Source organism: Ailuropoda melanoleuca, chromosome 9, assembly GCF_002007445.2.
Source record: "Ailuropoda melanoleuca isolate Jingjing chromosome 9, ASM200744v2, whole genome shotgun sequence".
In the NCBI taxonomy this organism is placed as follows: Eukaryota; Metazoa; Chordata; class Mammalia; order Carnivora; family Ursidae; genus Ailuropoda; species Ailuropoda melanoleuca.
The window spans coordinates 102,092,936-102,103,314 of NC_048226.1; the positions used below are offsets into that span (position 1 = coordinate 102,092,936).

Sequence of the window (10,379 nt, forward strand, 5' to 3'; positions counted from 1 at the left end):
GGGTGGGGTGGGGATGGGACCCTCCCCCGGATCCTCCCTCCCCGCCCCTCCCGGACTCCCGCTCCTCCCCGCCCCGCCCAGAGTTAGGCGGAACTAGGCGGAGGAGCTTTCTTCTCCCCTTCTGGATTGGGAATTTTGGGGTGCTCGCAGAGGGCCGATTGTGGGGTTGCCCCTTTCTCCTCCATCCGGGGAGCCCTGGTCAGACCTGCTGGCCCCAGCCTGATCCTGACTCTAGAATGTATTTCTCTAAAAAGCTTCTAATGTTCTTATGCATATTTTAGCCGCTTCCATAATGTTAAATCAAGTTATAATGAGATTGTCATTCTTCGGGTGGTTTATTCCCTGAAGAACCTTTCCTGGGGAGAGGAGCTCATCTCAGGAACCTGGGGAGGGCTCTGGGGTGTCGGGAGGCCAGGCCATGGGAGATAGTAGCGCTGGTGGGACGCTGAGCAGGAGAGGACAGCGGCCAAACACGGTCCTGTGGGTGATGCCTGCAGACTCTGGAGGAAGAGAGGGAAGGGGCACAGGGCAGGGGAGAGGGGACTCGCAGGGGAGGGGTCTCATGGTGACCACACAAGGGCTGGTGTCAGGCCAGGGTGTCCTGGTTCCAGGTTTCCCAACTATCCAGTGGGACCAAATAACCCCGGGTGTGGCAAGCCTGACCCCAGCCTGGCCGGGGACTGAGGGACACAGGGCCCAGAGCGCCCCTCCCGAATTCCGGGGCGGTGCTGCAGGTGGTGGCAAGGACACTGACCTGAGCCCGTCCTACAGCGGCCAGCCGCACCAACTCCCGAAGCCAGTCCCTGCGGTCCACGGATGCCCGGCGGCGCGAGGAGCCGGGGGACGAGCTGCAGCAGTTTGGGTTCCCGTCCCCACAGACAGGTGAGCCACGGGATGGGCAGGGCTGGCATGCCTGCAACTGGACAAAACACTGTAAAGTGGGAAAGGTTGGTTTCAGGGAACGGGGTCTTTGGCCAAATATATTTCATTAGTTGCTGCTAATTCTAGGTAATAACCTTAATAACCTACCTTTAGACTCACCTCTCAGGTGCCAAGCGCTAGTCTCCAAGCAGACTAGCTTTAGGGAATTGGTGCGGGGCGAGGGGGCCTGTTCCGGGCTAGACCCAGGGACCCAGCGGTGGCACAAGGCCACCCACAGGGGCTCTCAGGCTTGTAGGGGAAATGGCAGGTCCTGAAGGTCAGCCGGGATTGGAACCTCCGGGGCTCAAGAGCCTAACCTCCGGCCTGCTGCCCAGCATGGTGGCCCTCCTGGGAGTCTGACCACAGCCTGGGCACCCCGGCAGCGGCAGGCCTGCGATGCTGTTGGTCTGGGCCCGCAGGTGACCCGGCGGCTGAGGAGTGGTCCCCGTGGAGCGTGTGCTCCAGCACCTGCGGTGAGGGCTGGCAGACCCGCACGCGTTTCTGCGTGTCCTCTTCCTACAGCACGCAGTGCAGCGGGCCTCTGCGCGAGCAGCGGCTGTGCAACAACTCGGCGGTGTGTCCAGGTGGGTCCGGGAGGGGCGGGCCCGGCGCCCGGGGCGGGGGCGGGGCAGGCGCGTCCCACCCCGGGTTGCTGAGCCCAGCCTCGCCCTCCGGTCCCCTCCGCAGTGCACGGCGCCTGGGACGAGTGGTCGCCTTGGAGCCTCTGCTCCAGCACCTGCGGCCGTGGCTTCCGAGACCGCACGCGCACCTGCAGGCCCCCCCAGTTTGGAGGCAACCCCTGTGAGGGCCCTGAGAAGCAAACTAAGTTTTGCAACATTGCCCTGTGTCCTGGTAGGTGAGAGGGAGGGAGCTGGGCGGGGGATGGGCAGGCCAAGCAAGGAAAGGGGGAAGGGCCAGTGGGTCACTGGCCAGCCCCAGGAGTGCAGGACCAGCTTGCCGGGGTGCTTAGAGGTTGGAGAGCCTCGGGCGTTCCGCTCATGTGTCACGGGTGTTGGGGTGGCACCCCCCCAGGTGGTCACACCCATGTCCCAGGCTTCGTGGTGGAGTGGCAGGCCCCTAGAGGTGTTCACGCCTATGACCCAGGATGCATGGTGGAGTGGCAGCCCCCTGCAGGTGTGCACACTTGTGACCCAGGCTCCTGTCCCACCCTCACAAGGTTGGGTGGTGAGACCCTGGGGGTATTCAGCTGCCCCCTGTGGCCCAGGCTGGATGGTGCAGTGGGGGGCCCCTGGAGGCATTCACACGGTAACCCAGGCTGGGTACTCACGCTGGCTTCCTGTCCCCTTTTTCCCCCGGGCGGGCAGTGGATGGAAACTGGAACGAGTGGTCAAGCTGGAGCACCTGCTCTGCCAGCTGCTCCCAGGGCCGGCAGCAGCGCACTCGGGAGTGCAACGGGCCTTCATACGGGGGCGCCGAATGCCAGGGCCACTGGGTGGAGACTCGAGACTGCTTTCTCCAGCAGTGCCCAGGTCAGCAGCGTGCCCTGGGGCCTGCGGGGGAGGGGGCACCTGGTGGGCATGTGGGGGGGTCAGTGGGACAGTGGAGGTTGTCGCAGGGGCGGTGGGGGGGGCTCTTGTTTTCTTTCGCTCCAAGTTGAGCTCTGCTTCTGCTCCCTGGGTCTCAATTTCTTTTCTCCTCATGGCTTCCTGCTGCTACATACTGGGTCCCTGTGTCTGCGTCCCCACCTGCGTGCCCCCTTGCTGGCTGTGCCCTGCAGTGGATGGCAAGTGGCAGTCCTGGGCATCATGGGGCGGCTGCAGTGTCACGTGTGGGGGTGGCACACAGCGACGGGAACGTGTCTGCTCCGGTCCCTTCTTCGGGGGAGCAGCCTGTCAGGGCCCCCAGGATGAGTATCGGCAGTGTAGCGCCCAGCGATGCCCTGGTGAGTGTCGTCCCTCCCATCCCCCTGCCGGGCTCTGGGGAGGGGCGCCCTGAGCAACTGGGTGGGCTTGGGGCTTAGCTTTGCTGGGAAGGGCTCTGCCTTGGGACAGTAGATGTTCTGGAAGGGTCGTGGCCTTCTCGAGCCTGCTGCCCACTCACGGTCCCCCTTCCCATACCCTGCCCCACCCACCACCTCCGGCCCCTGGGCAGAGCCCCACGAGATCTGTGACGAGGACAACTTCGGGACAGTGGTGTGGAAGGAGACTCCGGCAGGAGAGGTGGCTGCTGTCCGGTGTCCTCGCAATGCCACAGGTGAGGGCTGGGGGGCAGGCGGCTCGGGTCTCCTGTCCCACCTCACAGACAGGCACTGACACAGGCTCCGGGCCGGCCCCAAAGAGCTGTCAGCTCGTGCCCGCGGGCGCCAGGGCAGCGCGGCTGCGCCCCACACAGCCGGGCCCAGAGTCCTGAACGCTCACCGGGGGCCAGCATCCGCACAAAGCCCATGGCAAGGGGTGTCCAGTTATAGGGGGAGAACTGCAGCACAAAGAAGTTGGCACACTTGCCCTGGGCTTGCAGGGCCAGTAGGTAGGAAGCTGACTCTGAGTGCCTGCAGCCTTAATTCCCAGCAGCCCTGTGGAGGGTTTTGGAGGGTGTGGAAAAGCGGGATGTGCCCCTAGGGGAAGGGGCTTAGCTGCCCTGAGGGCTCGGTCTTCTTTGTCCCTCTTATTTGAAGGAATGCCAGCAATTTGTGGACCCTTATTACTGTGTGCCTTTCAGGAAGTGACTTGCTCTCTCTGAGCCTCCCTTTCTCTCTCTGTAAGAGGAAGGTGTTTGGGGCTCTCCTGACAGGGCTGTCCCTAGGAAATGATGGGGTGGTACACACAGGGTGGGCACAGCGGTGGGGCCCATAGTGGGGTTGTGTATTCCTGAGCCCCGCCCCGTTTTGTTTCCGCCTTCCTGGGAGCATCCTGCAAATGCAGAGAAGCAAAGTTAAGAAAACGCGGGTTAACAAACGCTGGTCACACGATGGCGTGATCTCTGGCCTTTGGTCTGCAAGTATGACCACGTTCCCCCCTTACTGTGATCCTGTGCCACGCTGCGGAACAGGTGTCTCTTCCCACCCGGTGGCTCGTGGGGGGGGGCAGTTCTCTGTGGTCAGCGCCCCTGCTGTGCTGTGGGTGGAGCCGGGCAGGCCCCCCGCTGTTGGCTCTCCCAGGGGCTCTGGCTTGAGAGGAGCTGCAGGAGAGGCCCTCCGACCTGGCCAAGGCCTCCACCTCCACGCAGGTGGGGTCCTGGGTCCCTGGCCCAGCAGCTGCCTTGCGGACACTGCCACTAAATGTGCTGAAGGGAAGAATCACGAAGGCCAGGCCCCGTGCGGGCTCCGCTCTCCGTGGGAGGCCACCGGCCAGGACCCGCTTCTGGGGGCTGGAGGGCTTGTGCCTAGGAGCGGTGGGTGGGATTTCTGCGCTGGAGGCAGAGATGACCCGCTGTCTCCCCAGGCCTCATCCTGCGGCGCTGTGAGCTGGACGAGGAGGGCATCGCCTACTGGGAGCCCCCTACCTACATCCGTTGTGTCTCCATCGACTACCGGAACATCCAGATGATGGTGAGACTGGGCTATGGGGTGTCCCGCCCTACCCGCCGCTCCTCTGCTCTGTAACCTCAGGCCCGGCCCGCTGGCCCCCATGTTGTGGCCTGTGGACACAAGCCAGCTATGGCCACTGGCTGGGGGTGTCAGGAGGCCCAAGGGAGGGAGTCCTTGGGACCTGCCTTGCTGCGTCCTGCAGAATCATGGTATCCAACCCCCCCATCTCCCCAGACCCGGGAACACCTGGCGAAGGCTCAGCGTGGGTTGCCTGGGGAAGGGGTCTCCGAGGTGATCCAGACGCTGGTGGAGATCTCCCAGGACGGGACCAGCTACAGTGGGGACCTTCTCTCCACCATCGATGTCCTGAGGAACATGACAGAGATCTTCCGCAGGGCGTACTACAGCCCCACCCCTGGGGATGCTCAGGTCTGCTCCAGAGGGCAGCCCTGGGGAGGGTGCCTGGGAAAGTGAATAGAGAGTCCCTGACTCCAGCCTCACACTGAGCCCTGACCCAGCCACCTGCTGAGCCCTGACCTTTGTCACTGAGCCCTGACCCAGCCACGTGCTTGTCCTGACCCCTGTTACTGAGCCCTGACCCCTGTTACTGAGCCCTGACCTGGACGCCTGCTGAGCCCTGACCCCTGTTACTGAGCCCTGACCCGGCCACCTGCGGAGCCCTGACCCCTGTTACTGAGCCCTGACCCCTGTTACTGAGCCCTGACCCCTGTTACTGAGTCCTGACCCCTGTCACTGAGCCCTGAACCCAGAGCACACTGAGCCCTGACCCCAGAGCACAATGAGCCGTAATTCTAGTCCCTCACCCTCTGTCACTGGCCCCTCTCCTATTCTTTCCAGAACTTTGTGCAGATCATCAGCAACCTGCTGGCAGAAGAGAACCGGGACAAGTGGGAGGAGGCCCAGCTGGTACGGACAGCAGTTTGGGGCCCGTGGTCATCACAGCAGGGTGGGCACAGGCGTGTCTGCTTCCTCCCTGGGGCCCCGGCTAGCGCAGGTGGGGCCCTGGGTTCGAATCCCAGCAGGACCTCTGAGCTGGTGTGACTCCCCCTCCACCAGAGGACGGTAGCTCACCTGGGGGCTCAGTGGTGGGTGTGGGAAAAGGTGTTGGCCACGTGGTATGTGTCGGGGTCTCTGGGACACGGTCAGACTCCCTTCCTCCTGGACTGATCTAGAACCTGTCACCATTCCTGACCCCCGCATAGTCAGCATAAGGACTGTGGGTATCCGGAGACCCCCGCCTTGTCCCCAGGCTGGACCCCCGCCCACGAGCACAGCAGCCTCTCTGAGGTCAAGGTTCTGCCCCGCACAATGGCAGTGGATCTCAGAGGTCCAACCCTGCTCCCCGAGTTGGGCCCGGAGCCTCTCGGTGCTGGGGATGGGCGACAGGTGCAGGAGCAGAGGAACGGGAGGGTGGTCCCAGGCTGGGTGGGCGGCTTCAATGACACGCTCATTTCCCTGTGTGGTCCCCACCGGCTCTGAGGCTCCCCGACCCCCACCCCCACCCTGTCTCCAGATGGGTCCCAATGCCAAGGAGCTCTTCAGGCTGGTGGAGGACTTTGTGGGTGTCATCGGCTTCCGTATGAAGGACCTGCGGGACGCGTACCAGGTCACAGACAACCTGGGTGAGCCCCTGCCTGCTCCACTGACCCCCCGGCCCTCCCCATAGCCCTGGGCCGCCCTCCCACCTCAGTTTCCTTGGCCAGACGCCCTCCTTGGGCCCTCCCTGTGCCTTCGCATAGACGCGGCCCCTAGCCCCGTGTGGACCGTGGCCCGATGGGACCCCGGAGGGGGACCACAGGGTGTCTCAACCCAAACAAGGTCCTGCAGCCCTGATGCCTGGGACACAGCAGGAGCCCCGGGCCAGAGCCGGCCCCTGCTGGCACCCGCAGTGCCCTCCCTGCGCTGGAACTGCCCGGAGGGTCCAAGGCAGGACCTTACAGCCAGCACGTCCGTGCTCTCCGTCCCCAAGTGTCTCGTTAGCGGGTCTCCGGTGCCACCCTGCGCAGGTGCACTGACCGGTCTCTGAGATGGGACAACTGCCAGTGCTCGCCTCCTGGGGGATGCGGGGAGCCCCGATCACCCCACCCATCCTGCCACACACCTGCAGCTGACAGATTCCGTGGTGGTCGTCACCCCACACACCCCCACTTACCTCACACCCCAGACCCACACCCCACCCACCACACACTCGACACCCCACACTCCCCGCACCCCACACCCATACCCCACACACCCACACACTCCAGACACCCCACACTCCCCGCACACCCCACACCGCACCCCACGCTCACACCCTACACACCCACACCCTATAGACCATACTCTATACCGCACCCCACACCCCCATGCCCTACACACCCACACACCCTTGCCCCACATACACCTCTCACACCCCACATGTACGCACACACAGCACGCACACTTCATATCCCTACACACCCCGTACGTCTACACGCCAATAGCCCACATCCCCCATAGTCCATATACCGGGCGCTCAGAGAGATGGGCCCCATCTCTGTCCCTAGGTCCTCCTATAGGGAAGGTGCCCTGGTCCCCAGAGTGGACCACATAGTGTCTGCCTGACATTCGTGGGCTGGGGGGAGGGGGACTTGGAGACACTGGGACCCCCCACCCCGAGTCCTGTGCTCCCAAGCCCGTGTCTGCCACTTTGCCCCCAGGAATGCCCTGGGAGGTGGGGTGTATTCCCTTTTGTAGAGCAGGCAGGGAGGGGGGCTGGGCCCCAGCACCCCAGGGAGGAAGGGGGGCCATTAAGGGGACACTGCTCTCCCTGGGGACCCCTGCATGGCCACAGACCTGACCCCAGAAGCTGCCTTTGACCCCTGTGGGGCCACGGGGATTGAGTCAAAGCCTGGGTCCTCACCGTGGCAGGGAGCTCCTGCTGGAACTGGGGGTGGGGGTACTTTGAGGGCTTGGAAAAGGCCAGAAGATTGCCCAGTCGGGGGTCCCTTCTGAGCCATGAGCTCCCAGGGCCAAGGCTCCTGGTTGCACAACAGCTGTCTGTGTGTCTCTGTCCCTGTTGTCTCTGGACCGGTCCCTCTGCTCCAGTCCTCAGCATCCATAAGCTCCCGGCCAGCGGAGCCACGGATATCAGCTTCCCCATGAAGGGCTGGCGGGCCACGGGCGACTGGGCCAAGGTGCCGGAGGACAGGGTCACCGTGTCTAAGAGTGTCTTCTCCACGGGGCTGGCAGGTGAGGGGCCCCAAGCTGCGGGAGGGGCCCTCACAGGACACTCAGGCCCTGGGGTCCGAGGGTCCACCCCCTCTGGGAGGTTCCTTCTGGAGTTTGGCCTGCTGCCTCAAGGGCCAGGGCAGCCTTCATTTCTTATCCGTGTTCCTGAGGTCGCCCTCTCCTCCAGGAAGCCCTCCCTGCCCTTCCTGCTTTTGGAGGCTCCTAGGCAACCTTTGCTGAATGCACCAATGGACCTGGTCCTGGCAGGGAGGGAAGGGGTAGGCCCGGGAGTGCACAGGAGCCAATTCTGGTTCCCGGGAAGGGAAACGCGCCCTGCCTGGCCCCCAGCCCTCAGGGGTCACTTAGGGGGACCTAGGCAGCCACCCCAGCTCTCTGCAGTGCTGTGTGTATGATGGGGGTGGACACGACCAAGGAGCCTGGGCCTCCTCCCCGGGGACACGCACTTCCCACATTGGAGCAAGGCCCAGGCTGCGGCGGGCGGGAGAGGGTGACCGCCGTGCCCTCTTCCAGAGGCTGATGACTCGTCTGTGTTCGTGGTGGGCACCGTGCTCTACAGAAACCTGGGCAGCTTCCTGGCACTGCAGAGGTGGGAGGCCAGCCGGCCGGGAAGGGACGCGGGCACAGCACGGGCCGGCGGGAGGTGTTCAGGGGAGGGGCCGGGAGGTGGGCCTGGGCCCAGGGGAAGCCTCGCCCCTGCGGCCCCCTGACACGGCCTGCTGGCTCTGCCGCAGGAACACGACTGTGCTGAACTCCAAGGTCATCTCGGTGACCGTGAAGCCCCCGCCCCGCTCCCTGCTCACACCCTTGGAGATCGAGTTTGCCCATGTGTACAACGTGAGTGCCCCCACGTGCGCACGGCTGTGCGTGTGTGCTTGACTCCTCCCACCTGATCCTGCGTGGATCCCGCGGCCTTCTGGGGTCTCACTTTCGCCTGCCACTCGCATCGCTGAACGATAGAGGGGAAACAGGCTCAGAGAGGTGTGGTCATCTGCCCAGGCTCACACAGCGGTGAACGTGGGAGGCAAAATTCAACCCACCGTGCCCCCACGGCCCAAGCTCCAGCGGCTGTGCCCGGCCCTGGTCGGCCTGGTTTCCTCGGAAGAGCCATCCCCTTCTGAGAAATGAGTCTGTCCCGGGCCTCAGAGCCCCGCCGTGCCCTTCTCCTCGGGGCTGTCCATCGGGCTTCAGAGAAGCCAGGGCCAACATGCCCTTTGGACCCATTGAGAGCCCGGAAGCCCAGGGTGTGAGCGGATGCAGCTACCTAGCCCGGACAAAGCAGCGCCAGGCCGCGAACGCCAGGCCAGGGCAGTGACAAGAGCTGGCCCTGCTCTTTCCCACTGTGTGGCCTTGGGCGAGTTGCTCGGCCTCTCTGTGTCTGGGCTCTCTCCCTTGTCAGATGGGATCTGTAGGCTTGGTGGAGAACTAACTCATTTCCACCAGTGTCCAGGAGTGCCCCGGACCCTGCTGTCTGCAGGGCTGTCTGCTGAGGCCCAGCCTGGGCCTACCTGCAGGGCCCCGCGGGAGGGTCTCCCTGGTACGCCAGTTTGTATTACGCCAGACTGGCTGCCTGGGCACCCGAGATGGGCTTCGGCCATCATTGCCCAGCCCCACGTGGGGAGGGACGAGAGTGGCTTGAGGGCTGGGCCAGTCCCTTCCCCTCTCCGGGCCTCAGTTTCCTCCTCGTCAAGCTCCATCTCTGGGGACGACAGCACAACCAGATGCTCACCTAGCATGCCTATGGGTGGCCCCCGGCAGTGACCCTTGGGCAGGCCTGTAGGGAGGGCACGTGATCCTGACCACCGCCCCCCCCCCCCCCCCCCCCCCCCCCCCCCGCCCGCTCTCTCCCAGGGCACCACCAACCAGACCTGTATCCTGTGGGACGAGACGGATGTGTAAGTTCACATGGACTTTGTGGCCTCGGGGCCTCCAGGGTGGGCTCGGGGGAGGCTGGCCCATGGGGAGGGTGCAGTTTCAGGTTTGAGGCCGTGTCCTCCTGTCCATCCGTGTCTCGCATGATCCTCCCTGCCACATCTGGCTCTGAGGCAGCTTGGAGCCCACCCAGCCCGCCTCCCACCCCTCCCAGAAAAGAGCTGTGCAAAGGGCCCAAAGTGGGAGCGGCCTCCAGAGGAGGGGGGTCACAATTTGGGGACGTGAGGCAGGAAAGAGCTTGGCGCTGGATCCTGCTGGGTCAGGTGAACCTGGTGGGAGATAGGCCTTCTCCATTGGGGAGGGTGTGGTCAGGAGGTTGGGCGTCATTGTCACCACCCGTCGCTGTCAGCGCTGGCATCAGCATCCCTTAGACCTCCCTGCACCCCTTCCCCAGGCCAGCTGGGAGTGTGAGCGTGCACAGCCTGGCCCCCTGAGCCGGGGGACGCGCAGCAGTCCTTGTGTTCTGCACAGGGCAGGGATGAGTGTGTGTCCGGGGAGGTCAGGAAGGCTCCCACCGTGGCTGACACTCAGAGAAGGGGGTTGAGGCAGAAAAAGCACAGTTTGAGCAAAAACATGGAATTTGGGGAGTACAACTGGGATGTGAGGTGTGGGCAGGAAGAGCGGGTGGCCGGGGGACAGGCAAGATGGGGCTAGTTTGTGGGAACTGTTGTGTCAGGAACTATGGAAGTTGTTGGGATGGGATCATCATCTACCCATCCATCCATCCAGCCCCACCCACCCACCCATCCATCCAAAAAAAAAAAAAAAAAAAAAAAAAAAAAAAAAAAAAAAAAAAAAAAAAAAAAAAAAA

The 10,379-nt window shown here is 63.7% G+C and overlaps 1 protein-coding gene across 1 annotated transcript in view; it reads left to right on the forward strand.

Moving 5' to 3' along the window:
- ADGRB1 (adhesion G protein-coupled receptor B1) overlaps nucleotides 1–10,379 on the forward strand; it is a 53,681-nt gene that overhangs the window by 11,673 nt on the left and 31,629 nt on the right. Inside the window, exons 3-16 of the mRNA XM_034668700.1 lie at nucleotides 772–882; nucleotides 1,341–1,505; nucleotides 1,609–1,773; nucleotides 2,247–2,411; nucleotides 2,660–2,824; nucleotides 3,034–3,135; nucleotides 4,323–4,429; nucleotides 4,643–4,837; nucleotides 5,267–5,335; nucleotides 5,943–6,051; nucleotides 7,496–7,639; nucleotides 8,150–8,225; nucleotides 8,371–8,473; nucleotides 9,488–9,531. Of these exons, the coding sequence (XP_034524591.1) occupies nucleotides 772–882; nucleotides 1,341–1,505; nucleotides 1,609–1,773; nucleotides 2,247–2,411; nucleotides 2,660–2,824; nucleotides 3,034–3,135; nucleotides 4,323–4,429; nucleotides 4,643–4,837; nucleotides 5,267–5,335; nucleotides 5,943–6,051; nucleotides 7,496–7,639; nucleotides 8,150–8,225; nucleotides 8,371–8,473; nucleotides 9,488–9,531 (1,720 nt within the window). The remainder of the gene's footprint in view (nucleotides 1–771; nucleotides 883–1,340; nucleotides 1,506–1,608; nucleotides 1,774–2,246; nucleotides 2,412–2,659; nucleotides 2,825–3,033; nucleotides 3,136–4,322; nucleotides 4,430–4,642; nucleotides 4,838–5,266; nucleotides 5,336–5,942; nucleotides 6,052–7,495; nucleotides 7,640–8,149; nucleotides 8,226–8,370; nucleotides 8,474–9,487; nucleotides 9,532–10,379) is intronic.